We start from the raw sequence: 17,347 nt of genomic DNA, 5'->3' as shown, positions 1-17,347 counted from the left end.
CCTGCGGCACCTCTCTCGACTGTAGTCTTAAATTTCCACTGTGCTACGGGGTTAAACCTCTCTCCCTCACCAGACTGTAATCCACTTGCAGGTGGGAATAAGCTTCGCTCGTCGTGGTGTTGGTAAAGCCCGCCGTTCTGCTGGTCACGTAGCCGGCATGCACATCTTTCTCCGAGGAAGACCATGAAGAAGTGGTGAGCCCGGCGATGGTCTTTGGGTGCTGGTGATGGCGGTGGGGGTGGTCTGAGGTTAGCGGTGACAGTGGTGGCGGGAGACGCTCTGGTGGAGGCGATGGCGGTAGTGGTCACACGGCGGTGGTAGTGGTGTGGTGATGGCAGCAGTGTCGGTGGTGGTTGAGGGGATGATGGTGGCGAGGGAGGTGTTGGTGATGATGGTGCCCACCCCCCTCCACAGATTCACACGAGGATGCAGCACTGTCAGAGCTGATCGCTCCAGTGGCAGTAACCCAGAGAGACCACCTCTCAGTCCAGGAGCTGCCAGGCCCCTGGTCTTCCCGCAGGGGCTGGGGTTTCCTGTTCCTCTGACCCAGCCTGTCCCCCTTCAGTAGTGCCTCTCCCCCCTTTTAGCTGCCATTAGCCATGATTGGTTTCTGTCTCTTGTAACCAGTCAACTCTAACAGGAACAGAAGGGGAGAGAGAGCAGTGGAGTGAGATGAAGCCCACTCCTTCTCACTCTCCTCTGCCCTTCCTCCTCCTCTCTCTGGCCTCAGGGGATCCTTGGACCTGTCTGCATATCTAATCACTCCCCAGGTGATCTCATCCAGGTCTTGGCCTTCCTCCTGAACCCCAGATCCTGTGACCAGCGGCTGCTTACTGGGCATCTCTTACTATCATGCGTGTCGAGCTCAGTCTGTCCCAAACTGGGCTCTTGATGTCCCTCCACAGACCTGCCCTCCCATGGTGCTCCCCAGTTCAGTGAATGGCAACTCCACTTTACCACACCAGAGACCTTGGAGGCCCCCTTGACCCTTCTGTCACCCTTACATCCACTCCATCAGCAAAGCCCGTCAGTGCCATCTTTAAATAGAGTCCACCCATTGTACCACCTCCATTACTATCCCTCTGATGCAGGTCGCCACGCTCTCTCACCTGGAGAGCTGCAAAGGCTCCTTTCTGGGCTCCTTGCCTCCACTCGGACACCCCCACAGCCTCCTCCACGTGGCAGCCGGAGTCGTCTGCTGGAAATGTGTTGGCCCCTCCTCCGCCCTGAACCTTGTGACGGCTTCCCATCTACCCAACAAAGAGCACAGCCCTGAGTAGGGCCTGTGAGTTTTTGCTCACGATCTAGCTACCTCTTCTAGTATTCCTCACTCCCTTCTTTGCTTTTTATTTACTTATTTATTTTTAATGTGGATTACATTTTACTTAAGATTTCTTTTTAAAAATATTTTATTGATCTCTTAGAGAGCGCGAGCACACGCAGGTACATACGTACATGAGCAGGGGATGGGGGAGGGGCAGAGGGAGCGGGAGAAGCAGACTCCCCGCTGAGCAGGGAGCCCAATGCGGGGCTCGATCCCAGGACCCTGGCATCCTGACCAGAGTCAAAGATAGATAAATAATCGACTGAGCCCCCCAGGTGTCCCCATTCTTTGCTTTTTAGTGAATGTTGCTGCCTTGGGGCCTTTGCGTTTGCTGTGCTCTCTGCAGGGAGTGCTCTGGCCAGACCTCCACCTGGCTTGCTCCCTCACCTCCTTCAGGTCAGGGCTTGTGACTGCTTAGACCAGCTTAGGAGCAGAGAGCGCAGAGGAAGAATCCACAGGACGCGAAGCCTGAGAGGAAGGAGCTCGGGATGATTTCCAGGGGCCTGGGTGGGTGACCAAGTGGCTGGAGGGACCACCCCTTAGAAGGGACACAGAACGGGGATCAGATCTGGGGAGGAGATGCCAAGTTCATGCTTGGCAGCGGGAGTGAGCGGCACCTGGGGGACGTCCGGGAAGAGGCGACTGGGGTGCAGCCCAACAGATTCGGGTTCCGGAGCCCAAGGCAGAAAGGAGAGCGGGGAGGCAGCGCCTGGGCCAGCGGCAGCTGCCTGGGAGGGTCTGAGACCGCCACCCCCAGGCTCACCCTTAGATCTGAGCAGGACCCACACTCCCACATCAGCCCGGCTTTCCAGGAGAAGATGCAGCCCAGCAGTGGCAAAAGCAGCGGCCAAGCAAACCTGAACAGAGACAGTGCCACAGCCCAGCTCAGCAAGAGGGGCAGACCCCCTTGCGGGGGATGAACCCACAGGCCAGCCTCCCCCAGCCAGCAACCGGCAGGTAATCAATAAGCCCGATTAATAATTAACTTTTTAATTACATATCAATTTAAAACAAGTATGGGAAGCAGTCACTTGCAATTAATGCCCTTGCTTTCCTTTCCTAAAGGGAGTCTGTCAAAGGCCCAGGCTCCAGGGCCACGTGGGTGGCTGGCCACACCAATCGTGGGGAAGGGACCCAGGCCTGGCCAGCTCCTCCCCCTCCCTTAGCCGCAGGAATCCTTGGGACAACAGCCCTGTCTCCCTTAGCCAGGCAGGGGAAAGCTTTCTCCACTCAGCGGTCATTACCAAGCAGGGCAAGCTGGAAACAGAGCAGAAACTGTCCCCATCCTCCAGGTGCCAGGTAGAAGACATTCAGGGACCTGCAAGTGAAGACAGACTGATTCTGTGGTCCCAAAGGAGGGAGAGACGGGGTGGGGGGACCATGGGCCATAAGAAGGAGGCTCTCCTTGGCCATAATGGGTAAGCGTTGGGAGGATGCTCTGGGGGTGGGAGCCACATGGCTGGAGGTGTGGTGAGGGTTCGAGGTGGCAAAGGGCAGCCAGAGCATCTGGAGAAGATGGCTTGTACATACCCTTGCTGCCACCCCAGAACCCCACGACCCCAGGGGTTTCCTGACCGGCTGCTCGGGTGACCGCAGGCATAACCACGGCGCCTGGGGGCTCAAGTGGCTGGCGGTGCCAGGTTCCTGCTTTGGGGTGTGACAGCACAGTGTGGTTGGCGGGCAGGGTGGCCCTGGCCCAGCACTGCCCAACTCCCATGCCTCCCAAGCCGTGTGGAGAAGAGCCCATTCCGCTGGCCAGATCTCACCAAGCCAGGGAGTGCCAGGTGCAGGGGACATGGAGTCAGGCAGGTCTATGAGGGATGGGGGCTTCAGAGATGTCATCTGAGATCACAGTCAACCTTGATTGGAGAGACCCCTCTGAGATGCCGATGGAGGCTATGCTCAAACCTTTTCTTAAAGCCACACTGGCCCTGAGCACGTCCCACAGTCTATTGGCATCCTGGGATGCCCACCTGGGACTAGCTCTGTACTATGATCTAGGCTTTCACCAAGATCTGTGCCCAGACCATTCACAGGCTTCAGTCGAAGGGATGAGTAACGCCTGGGCTTATGGGGCAAGCAGCAAGGCCTTGGGGGGACCCACTGGGAGGAGGGGGCTCCCAGTGCCAGGGAAGAGGAGAGAGGGAGAGCTTGGGCAGATGGAGAAGCAAGTCCCAGACAGGAGGAGAGACATGAGCCGACCTCTTACCAACCCCTCTGTCCCCTGTTCTCTCTCCAGGCCCTGTGGTGGGCTGGGTTACAGCCCCAAAGACATCCCTGTCCTAATCCCCAGAACCTGCCTGTTACCTTAGGTGGCAAAAGCGACTTTGCAGATGTGATTAAGCGAAGGGTCTTGAGATGAGGAAATCATCCTGGATTATCCAGGTTGGTCCAGTGTAACCACAAGACTCACAGAGAAGCAGGTAGGTCAGAGTCAGAGCGATCGGAGATGTTACCGAAGATGGAGGATGTGTCCTCGGGCTGAGGAGTGCAGGCAGCCTCAAGGGGCCCAGAGACAGTTTCTCCCCAGAGTCTCCAGAAGGAACACAGCCCTGCCGACACCTTGATTTTGGCCCAGTGAGACCCGCTTTGGAACTCTGGCCTGCAGAACCGTAAGAGAACAACTGTGGGCTGTTTTAAGCCACTAAGTTTGTGGTGATCTGTTCCCACAGCAAGAGGAAACCATTCCGGGCTCCTTCCCTGAGAAATCCTAAAGAAAGGGAAAGCACAGGATTGAAAAGGAAGAGACACCTAGAAGTGAGGAGAGGTATGAGCCGCAGCCAGAGGGGCCTGGGAGGGTGGCTTGTGGGGCAGCAGGAAGCAAGCCCACTGCCCGCACCCTCATGCCAGGCCCTGGTACACTGAAGGGAGAAGAGGATATGTGAGTATTGCCCACGTGTCCCCATGCCCCCCGATGCCAGTGTGTGGGGAACCACTTAGTGGATAGTAACACCTCACTTGTCAGATAAAGACACTGAGGCTCAGAGGGGTAAGGTGACTTGCCCCGGGCTGGAATCCCATCTGTCTGACTCCAACTCTATCCCTCCTGCCAGAACTTGGTGTGCAAGGCTCCTGAGGCGGGAGGTCTGTATGCCCACCCCACCCCCACCCCAGGGGGATGTCCGTACTCTATCCTTGAGTTCTGCCAGGCCTGTGAGGGAAATAGGTAGCCCAGCTGAGATGGGGCTGAGGCCTGTGGGTCCCTGGGCTCTGGGCATCTGTCTCCAGGGGAGAAGACCCAACTCAGAGACAGCAGGAGGCCGGTGGTCCAGCCAACCTGGGATGGGGCCGCACCTCTCTTCCTCCTGTCTGGGGAGCTCGAGCAACTCCCTTCCCCCATGAGGCCTGGGCTTCCCCTTCTGTGAGATGGGGTGAGGATCCCCCCCTGTTGGAGCCCACTTTGCATGCCATGGAGGGCGGCCACTGTCCACCACGTATTGTTTTGTGGACGAAACAAGAACTGTTATGTGTAAAATGATGCCCATTTTGGTTAAAAAGGAAAAACAGATACATGCACCGTACAGTTTTCCATAATGTTGGCTGTGATACTCGGAAAACTGCCGCCAGCGAACCCTCTGGGGAGCCAGTTGTGGGGTGTGTCTAGGGGGTGTTTTTATTTTATATTCTATATGTTTTTAATTTGTTATAATAAGCACGAGCTGCAAAATAAATTTCAGATTTGTCATACAAACTGGTCCACAGAGAATTGCCGTGTATGCAGAGGGTGGTGGAAGTCTTTGAGGCTGTTCCCAAATACCGCTTCTCACTAAAGCCCCTGGGTGGGGTCAGCCTCGCCCGCAATCACCCACGGCCACGCCTGCCCACTGGGGTCAGGAGAGAGGAGGGCAAGTCCAAGCAATAAATAGAAGCCCAACAGAAGGACAAATCCTGCATGATTCCGCTCACGTGAGGTCCCTAGAGTCGCCAAACTCACAGAGACAGAAAGCAGCATGGTGGCTGCCAGGGGCTGGGGGGAGGGGAGCGGGGAGTTCAGTAGGGACAGAGTTTCAGTTTGGGGAGATGAAAAACTTCTGGAGACGGGTGGTGGGGTTGGTTGCCCAACAATGGGAGCGTACTTAATGTCGCAGAACCGTGCACTTAAATGGTTAAAGTGGCAAATTCCATGTTATGTATGTTTCCCAGTTACCGCCAGCTAGCTAACAGATTATCGCCCCTTGCTGCTGCAAGATGGAAGTGGGAGATGGTAAGGAGGGGGCTGGAACTGGGGGTCTTGGCAGGTGTTGGCACTTTGTCCTGGGTCTCAAAGAGGCGTTTCGAGACCTCCGCCTGCGAGCAAGTAGGAAGTTACAGTTCGTCCTGAAGTCGGGAGAGATTTTGGTATTTTTCTGTAAGCCACTTCAGGGAGTTCGTACTTCAGACTTGCAGCAACAGATGATGGGAGAACAAATTAGAAATGATCGTGGCCTTCAGTGAAAAACCACCTTGTTTGTTTCTGAGGGCCGGAGTCGGGGAGTGACAAGGTCACAGGAGCTGTCCCTAAGGGGCCACCTCTGGCAGGTTGGGGCTGGCAGCCCAACACCCAGGGAGGTGGCTGGGGCGTGGTCAGGTTCCTTCCTGGTGTCCACGGTGGAAGCTCCCTGGGGTTATGGTGGGAGGCCTGGGGGCCGTCAAGGGCTCCTGCACACAGTAGGGGTACAGATTGGAAGTCTGAGCCTGCCTCGGAGGTAGACGAGGCAGCATTCTGGAGGCCCTTCTGACCTGGGCACGGACTGGACGGAGTGGCGCTCAGCTCTGCTGGTCTGAAGCAGAGGCAGGACCAGACGTTGGCAGACGGTCAGGGAAGGGCCATCGCAGGGTCCAGCAGGCTGGGATCTGAGATGCCACAGGAGACTGCTGTCTTAAAATCGCTGACTCGCCCTGGGTTCCCAGAGAGGGGCCAACATTTGCAAAGGCGCACAGCCCCAGGGTGGAATGTGCTAGAGCTTCTGTAGGGCCGGGGCACCTTGAGTATGGAACTGAGACATGTCCGTCCCTGAGCCAGGGGACGGTGGAGCATAGGCAGTGAAGGCCGCAGAGCAGAGCCCCGGCATCTTGTTCCGGCACCTTCCCAGGCCTGGCACACGGGGTGATGGATAAATATTTTTTGAATAAGTTACAGAGGGAGCTCTCTTTCCAAATTCCTGTCCTGTAAAATGGGCAGGGACCTGCAGCGACGGGGATGACATTTGGAGAACAAAGCATACAGTAGGTGCTCAGCACCTTTCTTCCATCCCCAAGACAAGGCTCTTGCTGACTTGGCAAATTTATGTCCTAAAAGCTAGACTAAGAGCTCTAGAAGCTATTTGGTAGAAGGAGCTGCTGCACCGGTTCTGAGCCGAGCTTGGGACCCTGCCTGGCCGGGAGGAACTCTGGGGTCTGTGACCCTGTCGTGGCAGAGGGGCAGGTGGGGGAGGTCTGAATGTCCCGCCAAGGCCCTGGCCCGGGGCTGGTGCTGCCGTGGGAGGCCGTGGCAGGGCTAGGCGGCCTGGATCCGCCGGGTCCTGGAGCCACGGTCGGGGTGCTTGGCCAGCAGGGGTGTGGGTGGGCAAGGCCTCCTTGTCACCCCTGTCGCAATCACCAGCCTTGCTGCGAGGCTCTGCTCAGCTACCCATTGGGTAGCTGCCTCCCGGTGGCTCTCGGTCTCTGTGACTCTCCGCACTCAGGCACTCTTGAGCTCTCTCCCCCGCCCCTCGGCACCTCTGTGCCCTTGTGCTTCTGCGTCCCTGCTTCTCTTGGGTCTGTGGGTCTCCCCTTCCTTCTGCGCCTCACCCTGCTCTCCCATCATCCTGCCCATCCCCACCCAACCCTCTGCGGTCCCCTCCAGCCCACTGTGTTGCCCTTATCTGGGTCCAGCCCCAGCACAATTGCTGGGAGCCCATCCCCATGACAACGGGGCAGATGGCGGCTGCGATTAGCCTCTCTCCCTCCCGCCAAGGCTCAATCCGTCTTTGAAATTAAATCAGCTGCGATAACATCGACTGGCCAGAGGGAGGGAGGGCGGGCAGAGGCTGCCTGGGCCCCACCCACCCCGCCCCAGGCCCTGGGTGCAGGGGGACAGGATGAGGAGCGCAGAACAGGCTTCCAGCCTGGCTGTGTGACCTTGACCAAGTCTCCAACCCTCTGAGCCTCAGTTTCCCCATCTGTAAAATGGGGGCAAATAGCTGTACCTCTTTCGTGCTGTTGGTGCAGGTCCATTGGGGAAATGTGCAAAGTAGGGCCTCACTAGGGTTGAGAACATAGCCCCCCCCGCCGCCCGCCTAGTCCATGCAGAAACCAGACTCTGGCGGAAACACGCCTGTGCGGGTGCCGCTCCCTGGCCAGGCCTGAGGCTACTCCTAGCAGAGAGGTTACAGACCTGGCTCCCCACCTGCTCTGTGAACCAGGGAGTATCCCTCCCCAGGACTTTGGTGCCCTGACTTGTAAAATGCTCCAGTGTCATTGAGTCCTAGCGCCAGAAGGACATGCTGGGATGCCATCTTGTCCAACCATTGATGGGGAACCCCTTCCTTCCCCACAGGATTGGGGTCCCTTCAGACAGCCACAGGCCCAGAAGGGATGTGGGGACCCTGGAGTGAGGGATGGAGGAGGGGGAGGCTGCCTAAGTCTGAGATCTACGTGCAGAAGTGGCATCAGAGACTAGACGGGGGTGGGGGGCTGTTGGTAAGAGGTAGGTGAGTGGGGCTGAGCGGGGAGGGGTGTTTCAGGCAATGGGGTCAGTATGCGCAAGAGTCCTGAGGCAGGACTGCAGCACAGAAAGTGAGGGGGGCATGGGGAGATGCATAAAGGGCTGAAGGCCCGTGTGGGGAGGGGTGATGCATGGAACTCTGGGAGGAGGGTTCTAGGCAGAGGGCACAGCCAGTGCAAAGGTCCTGAGACAGGAGCACGATGGGTCCGTGTGCAGGATGAGGAGGAGGCAGGTGGGGCTGGAGCAGAGCAAGCAATGGGAAAGCCAGGAATGTCCTGGGGCCTGGATGATGCAGGGCCTTGTAGCAACCATGAGGACTTTAGCTCTTACTTTGTCTCCTCACGCTGTTTTTCACAAGATCCTTCTGGCTGCTGGGGTGAGAACAGGATGAAGAAGGAGAGGAAGGGAGAAGGCAGGGAGACCCGAGGAGGAGGCCAGTGCAATGCCCAGGGGAGGGAAGGGGGGATCCAGGAGGCAGCAATGGGAGTAAGGAGCTACATTCTGAAAGTGGGCCCTTCACCCCTTGGGAGCGCCTTTGAGGCTGGGCCAGGAGGGGCCCTCCATGTAACCCCCCCGCCCCGGGGCACTCTTGCATGAGAACCAGAACGGAGCTGGACCCAACCAGCCAGTCCAAGCCAGGGCGTGCATGCTGGCTTGTGGGGGCTCTGTGGGGCCCCCCGGGCTTCCGCACCGCTGCCATCTCTGCACCTGGCACAAAGCCAGGCCCAGAAGGCAAGGTTCCCTCAGCCAGACTGTCCTGCCTGGCGGGGCTCGGTGAGGCCTCCCCAAGGAGGTGACTTGGAGCGAGACCTCCAAGGATGAATTGAACAGGCCAAAAGGAGATGAGAAGGGAGGCTCCGGTGCAGGCACAGAATGCACGAGACATGGACACCGGGCAGTCAGTGCCTGCAGGGCGGGCGGCGTGTGCGGCTGGAAAGGGAGCAGGGGCCTCAAATGCCCGTTCAGGGAGTTGGACTTGATCTTAGGTGTGCATCCCTAGTTGCACCTCAACCTGTCCAGGCTTCAGTTTCTCCACGTGGCAAATGGAGCGAAGGGTTGCGACGGGATTCAGCAAAGAGGTCAAGGATGCGCACATGCTTAGCCAGGCACCGCAGCTGCAATGCTCGGCAGCCCCGGGAGGAGTCAGGGAGGGGGATGCCATGATCTATTACGGGTCTGGGCTAGAGAGGGAAAGTGCTGGTGTCACGTGCCAGCCTTGGTGAAAGGAAGGGAGTGCGGACAGTGCCTTGGCCCTGGGATCCCGAGGGCATTTGGACATCAGTGTCTTACAAGCACCCAGATCTCTGCCGTGCACCCAGCTCCAGGACCACGCGACCGCCTGGGCTGCTGGGCCGTAATTGGATTTGCCCAGCAGCTGTCGGAGCTAAGCGGGCCCACTTGATGCAGCCGCGGTTGGCCAGTAATTGGTGAAATTAGCAGGTCGACAGGGGCACAGGTCAGGTGGTTAATGCTGTAGCGGGGGTTTGATGAAGTTAGTCCCATTGCAGGGCTGGGAGCTGGGGTGCAACCTTCTGTGCGTCATGGGGCTCTCCTGTTCCTCCGGTAACGTGGTTAGGAGACCTCCAGCTGCTGGTCTGTCCCAGGGGCTCCTGGAGGCGGGACTCAAGAAACCAGAGGCTGGGCTGAGCCTGGAGGTATGGCCAACAGCCAGGTCACCTACTGTGTCCTCTTGGCCAAGGCACTTGCAGCACCCGAGGGGCTTTGCAACCCCGAGAGATCTTGGGGTGATGCCCCCTTGACTTCCTAGAAGAAGCCTTCAACAGGTTCCCCTTGGAAAAAAGCACCCGGGCCCCCTCTAGGCTTCCGGCACTGCCTCCCACCACCATGACAGGTGTCCCTCGGCCTAGCTGCGGATCTGGAAATGGAGATGAATTACTCCCAGGTCTATCTTTGACTAGGTCCCACCCTCCCCTGGAGGTTTATGGCCTCCCAGCAGCTTCTCCTTTCATGCTCTCCAGAGGCTATCCTCTGAGCACACCCCTTGGTTCTTGCTATTCCCTGGAACAGTGTGCTCCCATCTTCTTTCATTTCGCATCATTTATTAGACACCTACTACTTGACAGGCTAGGAGTTGAGATGCACAGCTGAGCCAAATCTGCTCAGGTCCCAGCCTGATCACCACTCACAGCACCGTTCCTGGCCACGCCCACACTCCCCTCTTCCCAGCCTGGGAACCAGACACCCTGTCATTCACCAGCCTTGAACCCTGGCACCTGGAATCACTTCCATTTCTGGCTCCACTCCAGCCCTCAAGGAACAGGGAATTGCCAGGATGCCAGTCCTTCAGATGCACATACATGCACACACAGGCACACATGCGCACACATACATGCACGCTCACACACACAGGTGCACCGACCCTTGTTGCTGCAATTATTATGCTTATTGTTACCGTTATTATTATTTGAAAGGTAAATCCTTTGGAGTCAAAATACCCTGAATGAAACTCTGGCTCAGCCACTTGCCAGTTATGTGACTCTCCTCTCTGTGCCTCAGTTTCCTCTTATGTGACATGGGTCAGTGACCAATCTGGGACAGTGTGGGCATTAAATGGGACTGTGTGTATCCGCCTTCACCCGTTCCTTATCAGGGCAGGATCTTTGCGTTTGCTGTTCCCTCTGCCCAGAAATGCTTTTCCCCCAGATAACTACATGGTCCATGATCTCACTTTCGTTCCTCATTTCCTCCTCAGGAAGACCTCCCAGAAGCACCTGACAAAACACTCCGTGCCCACGCCCTTGACCCATCCTTCATCTATGAGCGTAGCTGCCAGTATTTCCTCCCTAGCGTTCATGACGACTCGGGACAGTGTTCCACACACCTGCTTGTTCTCTGGTTCCCCTGTAGAAGGTCTGCCCCATCAGCACAGGGCCATTTCACCCATTGCTATATCCCCAGGACCTAGAACTGTGCCTGGCGTATAGTATGTGCTCAATACATATTTCTCGATTTGTATTGAATTAAAAGTGCATGACCCATCTGTAACTTGGGATAATTTCAAAATAAAAATATACTTAAACAGTATTTTTAAAAGACTGGCACTCCATCCGCCACAGGTAATCAGGACTCAGCACTGTCACCCCTCCCGTGATGGGAAGCTCCCTCCCCTTTGGGGAGTCTGCCTTACTCTGACTTAGAGAAAGCTCCAGTTCCATCAGGCCGGGACCTGCTCCCTGTGACACCCAGCCCTTCCGGTGGCTCCCAGGCCTGTTCCCCGGGCCTCAGACCCAACTGCTCCCCTGGCCTGGAGGAGCCTTGCAGAGACTTGGGGACAGCAACTGGAATCCACGAGGCTGCCTTTCTCCAAGATGAGTCTCCCCAGCTCCTCCTAGGATGAGGTCTCCAACCTTCTTCCCACCCTAGCCATCCCCTCTGGAGTGGTCCAGGCTGCTTCCGCCCCTCTCCCGGGGCAGGGCCTGGAGCTGAACACAAAGTGGGATAGAAATTCGGAACAGAAGAGCGATCCATTCCCCGAGGGCCCATGCAACTTCCTAGGCACTTCCTCATTAACACCTTTGGTCCCACAAAGCTTATGGCCCCCTAAGATCTCCAGCTCCATGTCCACATGTGGCTGACATAGCCAGGTTTCCCCAGCCTGACTTCCTTCTTCTCTTTAAAGCAAAATTACTATATTCACTCCGGTTTCAAGGGTGGGTCATCTTATTTCCGATGTGGGCAGTAGCTCAGCTCTGCTCCCCTCCCCACTGAGTGTGTCTGAGAATGTGAGGTCTGGGCCTTCTGTGGCTCCTCTGAAGCCTTAGTGCCTTACTGAGGACATAATGCTGAGGGCAGAGCCCTGTGGCCCAGCTGTAGAGACCTCACTCAGGCTCATCGACAAACACATACAAACATGCCCACACACACACCTTCATACAACACGTATTTATTGACTATCTACTATACCCAAGCCTCGGGCTAGGGGCTGGAGATGAGCAAAAAAGAGGACCAGAGCTCCTGTTTTCGTGGAGCTTATGGTCTCCTGGGCTGCAGACTGAAATCAAACCGTCCTCCACTTCTCTATGCTACACAGATACAGACAAAAACGTGTGCACGGTGTCCGCACACGTGACCCTCAGGCTACAGTCCCCCTGCCACGTAGGGTTACTTTAGGGTCATTTGGGAAATCACACAATAGGGTTCCAGTCCTCAGAACACCTGCCAGGGGCACTTGTACATGTCCATGGTCTTGTCCGCCTAGAGCTGGCCTCACTTTGTCTCCCATTTGTCCCTCTACCCACAGCCCATAAAACTACTCAAAAGTTGCCCTCCACCACTCTGGCTGGTGGCGCCCACCACCAGAGTGCCACGCCGATAGCCTGCCCTGAAGTCCAGCCTGGGGGGCCAGCCACGAGCACTACAGAAGCAAGCAGAGCTTCACCCAAACTGTATTTCTGAGACCTAAACAGGACCCAGGATCTCCCATCTGATGCCCCAGCATCCACTTCCTCCCAGACAGTCGGTCTCACTGTGGCCTGCCTGGGATCAGCACGCATCCCCCAACACGCCAACACTCACACACACACACACACACACACACACACACACACCTAGAAACAGTCATTCTTCTAACAAATATGTGCCTTGCCCCTTAGTGCCAGGATTGCTGTAGACTCGGGATACAGTGAACGATGAGGCAGGCACAGGCCCTGCTCCCTTGGACCTGCAGTGTAGTCAAGGAGCCACACATCTCTCAGCAGTCACACAGACAACCCATAAGGGCCAGGGCAAAACAGGTGAGGGGCCTTTAGAGTGGGGTAGGTGGAGAACTAATTCACAATAGTGGTGTTGGGGAAGGCCTCCTTGAAGAAATGATGCTTGAGCAAAGGCCTGGAGATGAGTGGGCCTTTACCAGGGAGAACAGGATGTGCAAAGGCCCTGAGGTTGCAAGGCATTTGGTTCAGTGGAAGAATAGAGGGTTGACCAGTATGTCTGGAGCTCCGAGAGTGAGGGTTGCAGGGAGGTGAGACCAGCAAGGTATAGGCAGGGACCAAGCCACCACGGCCTCATGGTGAGGACGAGGCCTGAGGTCCTTATGCTTACAGCAGAGGGAGGCATGGCAGGTCTACAGCAAGCCAGGCGACGGGATGTTACTTGGGTTTGGCATGTGGGCTGCGTGACGAATCCCTGAGGGGGCCGGGGGCTGAGACATGGAGCTGGAGGCCCTGGGACGATGACACATCCTTTCCCATCAGAGAGCAGGCACAGAGGCACGGGGCTGGGTTGAGACGGACTGACACGAACCCCCGAGACACAGACAAGGATCACAAACCGCCCACAGGACCACCCCTGCACCTCTCGCTACCGTGGCCTGGGCGTGGAGGCAGCGCCCGCGGGCCCGAGCACTCTCGCCCCTGCGCTTGGGGCTGGGGCCCGGCCGGCGCAGCAGGTCCCCATGCGCCACACGTCCGGGCCAGCTGTTTCCATGAACTCACTTGACACATTTATTAAGCATCAGCCAGGCTGGCGGCCTGTGCGGCGGGCGGGCGGCCCGGGGCGGCCGGGTGCTCACTTGTTGTCCACCCGCTTGAGCTGCTCCTTGCCGTTGATGGTCACCGACTTGAGCTGCCCGTCCTCCTCCACCTCCACGCGCTCCTGCCCGTTTTCCACGATGCGCTTGGTGGTGACCTTGTGTCCGTTGACCATCTCGGTGGACGACATCACCGACTTGAAGCCCGAGCTGCCGGCGCTGGAGCCGCCGAAGGAGGTGGAGGAGAAGGTGGTGCGGCTGGCCCCGCCGCCGGCCCGGCCCAGGGTGTCGAAGGACGAGAAGGCTTCCATGAAGGCCGGGAACTCGCCAAAGCCGGCCGAGAAGGCCCCCCTCAGGCCGTGGCCCCGGCCGGCGCGGTCACTGTTGAAAGGGACGTCCCAGAAGTCAAAGGAGAAGGGGTCCAGGCCGCCGAAAAACTCGCGGAAAATGTCCTCAGGGTTCCGGAAGGTGTAGCCCGTGTCAAAGGGGCTGCTGTAGGGGGTGCTGGCCCCGCCACCAGCCCGCCAGCTGTCGCAGCCCGCGCGGTCGTACACGGAGCGCTTCTTGGTGTCGGACAGGACCTCGTAAGCCTCGGACACCTGCTTGAACTTCTTCTCGGCCTCCTCCTTGTTGTCGGGGTTCTTGTCGGGGTGCCAGCGCAAGGCCAGCTTGCGGTAGGCCTTCTTGATGTCCTCTGGGGAGGCGCTCGACTGCACCCCCAGCACTTCGTAGTAGTTGGCCATGGCGAGGGGAGGGAGGGGGCGGAGGCGGGGGCGAAGGTGAGGTGGGCACCGGGGCCCCGGGGGCCGGGACCGACTGGGAGGAGGCAGCAGCTGGTGCGGGTCCCTCAGCGGGGGCCTTGCTGGAATCTGCTGGCTCCGGGCGCGGCTCTGCCCCGGACTTTACCTTTTCATAGTACCAGCTCTCAGGGACGGGTGGGCACCTCCACTGAGAAGGGTGGGGGGAGGGGGACACTGCCACAGTGGGGCCAGGCCAGGGGCAGACCCCCCTGCAGAGTGGAGGCTGGGCCCTTTGTGACATCAGTCCCTGGGCGGAGCAGATCCCAGCCCCAGCTCCGCACCCGCACCCCTGGGCACACTGGCCTGCCCCTGCCAATGACGTCAGCCCCTTGGCAGGCAGAGAATTTGGAGCTTGGTCACGCTGGGCCTGCGGGCTGAGCTCCAGGGAGCCAAGGAGCAGAGACAGAGTCAGCCACAGGATCGGGCCAAGGTGGGCAATGCAGGTTGGCGACCATGGTCAATGCAGGTTGGCGACCATGGTCAGGGGAGGGGAAGGCGGGCTTCCTGAGACATATCCACTTAGCCTGCTGGCTGGGTTGTTGGGGTGGATTGAGGGGGCCCCAAGTGGGGAATCAGGAAGGCAGGCGGGAGCAGAAGTTCATTCTTCTTGTGCCCCTTTATGAGGTCAGATCCTCAGAGGTAAGCCCCACAAAGGCAGGCGTGTTCATCCGTGTCTAAGACCATTGTTGAATGAACGAGGCTCAGAGACATGTAGAAGTCCTCAAAGTCACACAGCACGTCCGAGAGAGAGAGAGAGAGAGAGAGAGTGAGAGAGAGAGAGAGAGAGATGCAAGCCCAGCACTGTCTGAGCACTGCAAATTAAAAGAAGCATTCCACTCAGTTCCGGTAAGAAAAATCCGGATTGATAGTAAGTGTGACTGGTGAGTGTAGTGGGGTGAATGGTGGCCCCCCCAAAAACTATGTCCCTGTCCTAATCGCTGGAACCTGCGAATGTGGTCTCATTTGGAAAAAGGGTCTTTGTAGATGTAATTAAATTAGGGATGTTGAGACGAGAGCTTGCTGGATTATGTCAGTGGGTCCCCGATCCAATGAAAAGCATCCTTCCGGAGTCACACAGAAGAAGAGGGGGGTGGCAATGCAGCGCAGGGAGAGCCCGCAGTCACCAGAAGCTGGAAGGAGGGAGTGCAGCCCCGCCAACACCTTGATCTTGGACTTCTGACCTCCGGAACTGTGAGAGGTTACATTTCTGTTGTTCTAAGTCACCCAGCTTGTGATATTTGCCCTGGAAAGCTAGTAAGGTGAGTGAGTTAGAAACCAGGAGTTCCTAGGCATTGACATTTCTTTAATTCTTGCTCCAATGTTAGATCATATTTAGAAATAGCAATTAGCAATACTGATGGACAGCCCTCCCCCTCCCCCCTCTGGTTAAGACGGAGCACGCGCTGAACTACCTAATAACCCCGCCAGTGAGAAGCAGGGCTTTCCTCCTCCTCCTCTCCCCCCAGTGTCTCCCCCCTCCCTTCCTTCTCTTCTTTCTGTAGTCCTCACCCCTCTCTCTATTCTCTCTCTGTGTGTCTCTTCCTTCCGTACTCATCAGTGTGGGTCCCCAGGACCTAGCAGGGGACAGCAGGGTCCAGCCAGTCCCAAACGCCGGAAAGAATGGAAGCAGAACCCAGAGACACTTTGGCAGCCCGACTTAGAGTGACAGACGCGGTCACTCCCGCCCGCCTTGCCAGGAGCAGGACCTGTCCTCCGTCCCCCCCGTCCATCCACCCCCGTGGGCTAACACCTAACACATCGCTTGGTAGAGGAAATGAACAGTGGGGAGTAAGTCCGCCGTGTGTAGCTACAGATGAAAATGTTTCTGTGTTTTTGTAACGATCGTGGGGATGGTGCCATGGCGAATAAGGCATCATTACGACAGTAGAGGTGATTAGGGTAGCGGTGTCGATGTGGAGGCAGTGGTGAGGGTGGAAGTAATTATGGTGATGATAGTGGAGTTGATAATGGCAGAGGATGTGCTGGTGGTGGGGACAGTAGTCATGCTTGCGGTGGAGAGTTAACACGTGGAGGTGACAATGGAGGGGATGGTAGTAATTGGAGACCAGTGGTGGTAGAGGAGGTATTGACAGGGATGGTGAAGGTGTGACCGGGAGGTGATGGAAAGGCTACTGGGGGCACTATCGGGGAAGTTGGTCATGGTGGTGGTGGTCCTGGAGGTGGTGACATTGGTGGAGGTGATGGGGATGAAGGCAGTGCGGTAGTGCAAGTTGCATGCCATACAGCCTTGCTTTGGTAACGACCCCACATCTCGGAGCCTTACAACAGACATTTAGGCCTTGCCTGCTTCGCTGGGGCTCCAACTCACAGGTCTTCTCCTTCTGGATCCTAGATGAGGGAGTGCTCTGGTCTGGAACATACCATTCTTGGGGCAGAGAGGACAGGAGTGGGAGCTGGGAGAAACTCCCAGTGGAGTGCCTCTGAAAACTTCTCCCGGGATGTGATGTATGTCACCCGTGCTCATGCCATGTGGCCCAGGCCAGCATCAGTGGGGTGGGGAATGGTACTCCCTTCACGAAGGTTCTGCAAGTCTCCAGCAACAGCTGGAGAGGCACGATCCTCTGAGGAAGTGGGCAATACTGCAGTATGTGGCCGGTGATCGGGGGGGGGGGGGTGATACAGGTGGTGGGATTGGTGGCCCCGGTGCTGCTGGCGACGGCAGTGCTGGTGCTGATGGCAGTGCCACTTGGCTGACAGGAGCCATGACAGCCATGGAGGGATGCTGACAACAGTGGGAGTCACGATGTACTCTAACAACAGTGTGATGCCGATGGTGATGACGTAGCAGGTGTGCTGCCCACCTGCCTCCTCGACGGTCTCCTCTGCAGCCTTGAGAGTTAGGGAAGATTTTCCAGAATCCCCTTACCCATGTGGTTCCCAGGTGGAGTCTGCCAACGCATGCGATTTGGAATGCGAAAGAGAAAGAAGCTGAAGGCAGATGACACCCGGAGGTTTGCAGCAACTTCTGGGCCATCCTCTGAGACACCCCTGCTTCCGAGCTGCAGGCTGAGATATTCCGGGGGAGCTTC

The 17,347-nt window shown here is 57.4% G+C and overlaps 1 protein-coding gene across 1 annotated transcript; it reads right to left on the bottom strand.

The window, feature by feature from the left end:
- Positions 1–13,535: 13,535 nt before the first annotated feature.
- DNAJB8 (DnaJ heat shock protein family (Hsp40) member B8) lies at positions 13,536–14,240 on the bottom strand. The gene has a single exon (XM_026500373.2). The coding sequence runs from the start codon at positions 14,238–14,240 to the stop codon at positions 13,536–13,538; it is 705 nt and encodes a 234-aa protein (XP_026356158.2).
- Positions 14,241–17,347: the final 3,107 nt, after the last annotated feature.

The sequence above is a fragment of the Ursus arctos genome, unplaced genomic scaffold, assembly GCF_023065955.2.
Source record: "Ursus arctos isolate Adak ecotype North America unplaced genomic scaffold, UrsArc2.0 scaffold_14, whole genome shotgun sequence".
NCBI classification, from domain to species: Eukaryota; Metazoa; Chordata; class Mammalia; order Carnivora; family Ursidae; genus Ursus; species Ursus arctos.
Note: the sequence above shows the minus strand (reverse complement) of the source record. Positions and strands in the feature narration are given on the sequence as shown.

Excerpts from the sequence above, each read along its gene's own strand:
- DNAJB8 (XM_026500373.2), bottom strand. The coding sequence starts at position 14,240 with ATGGCCAACTACTACGAAGTGCTGGGGGTGCAGTCGAGCGCCTCCCCA.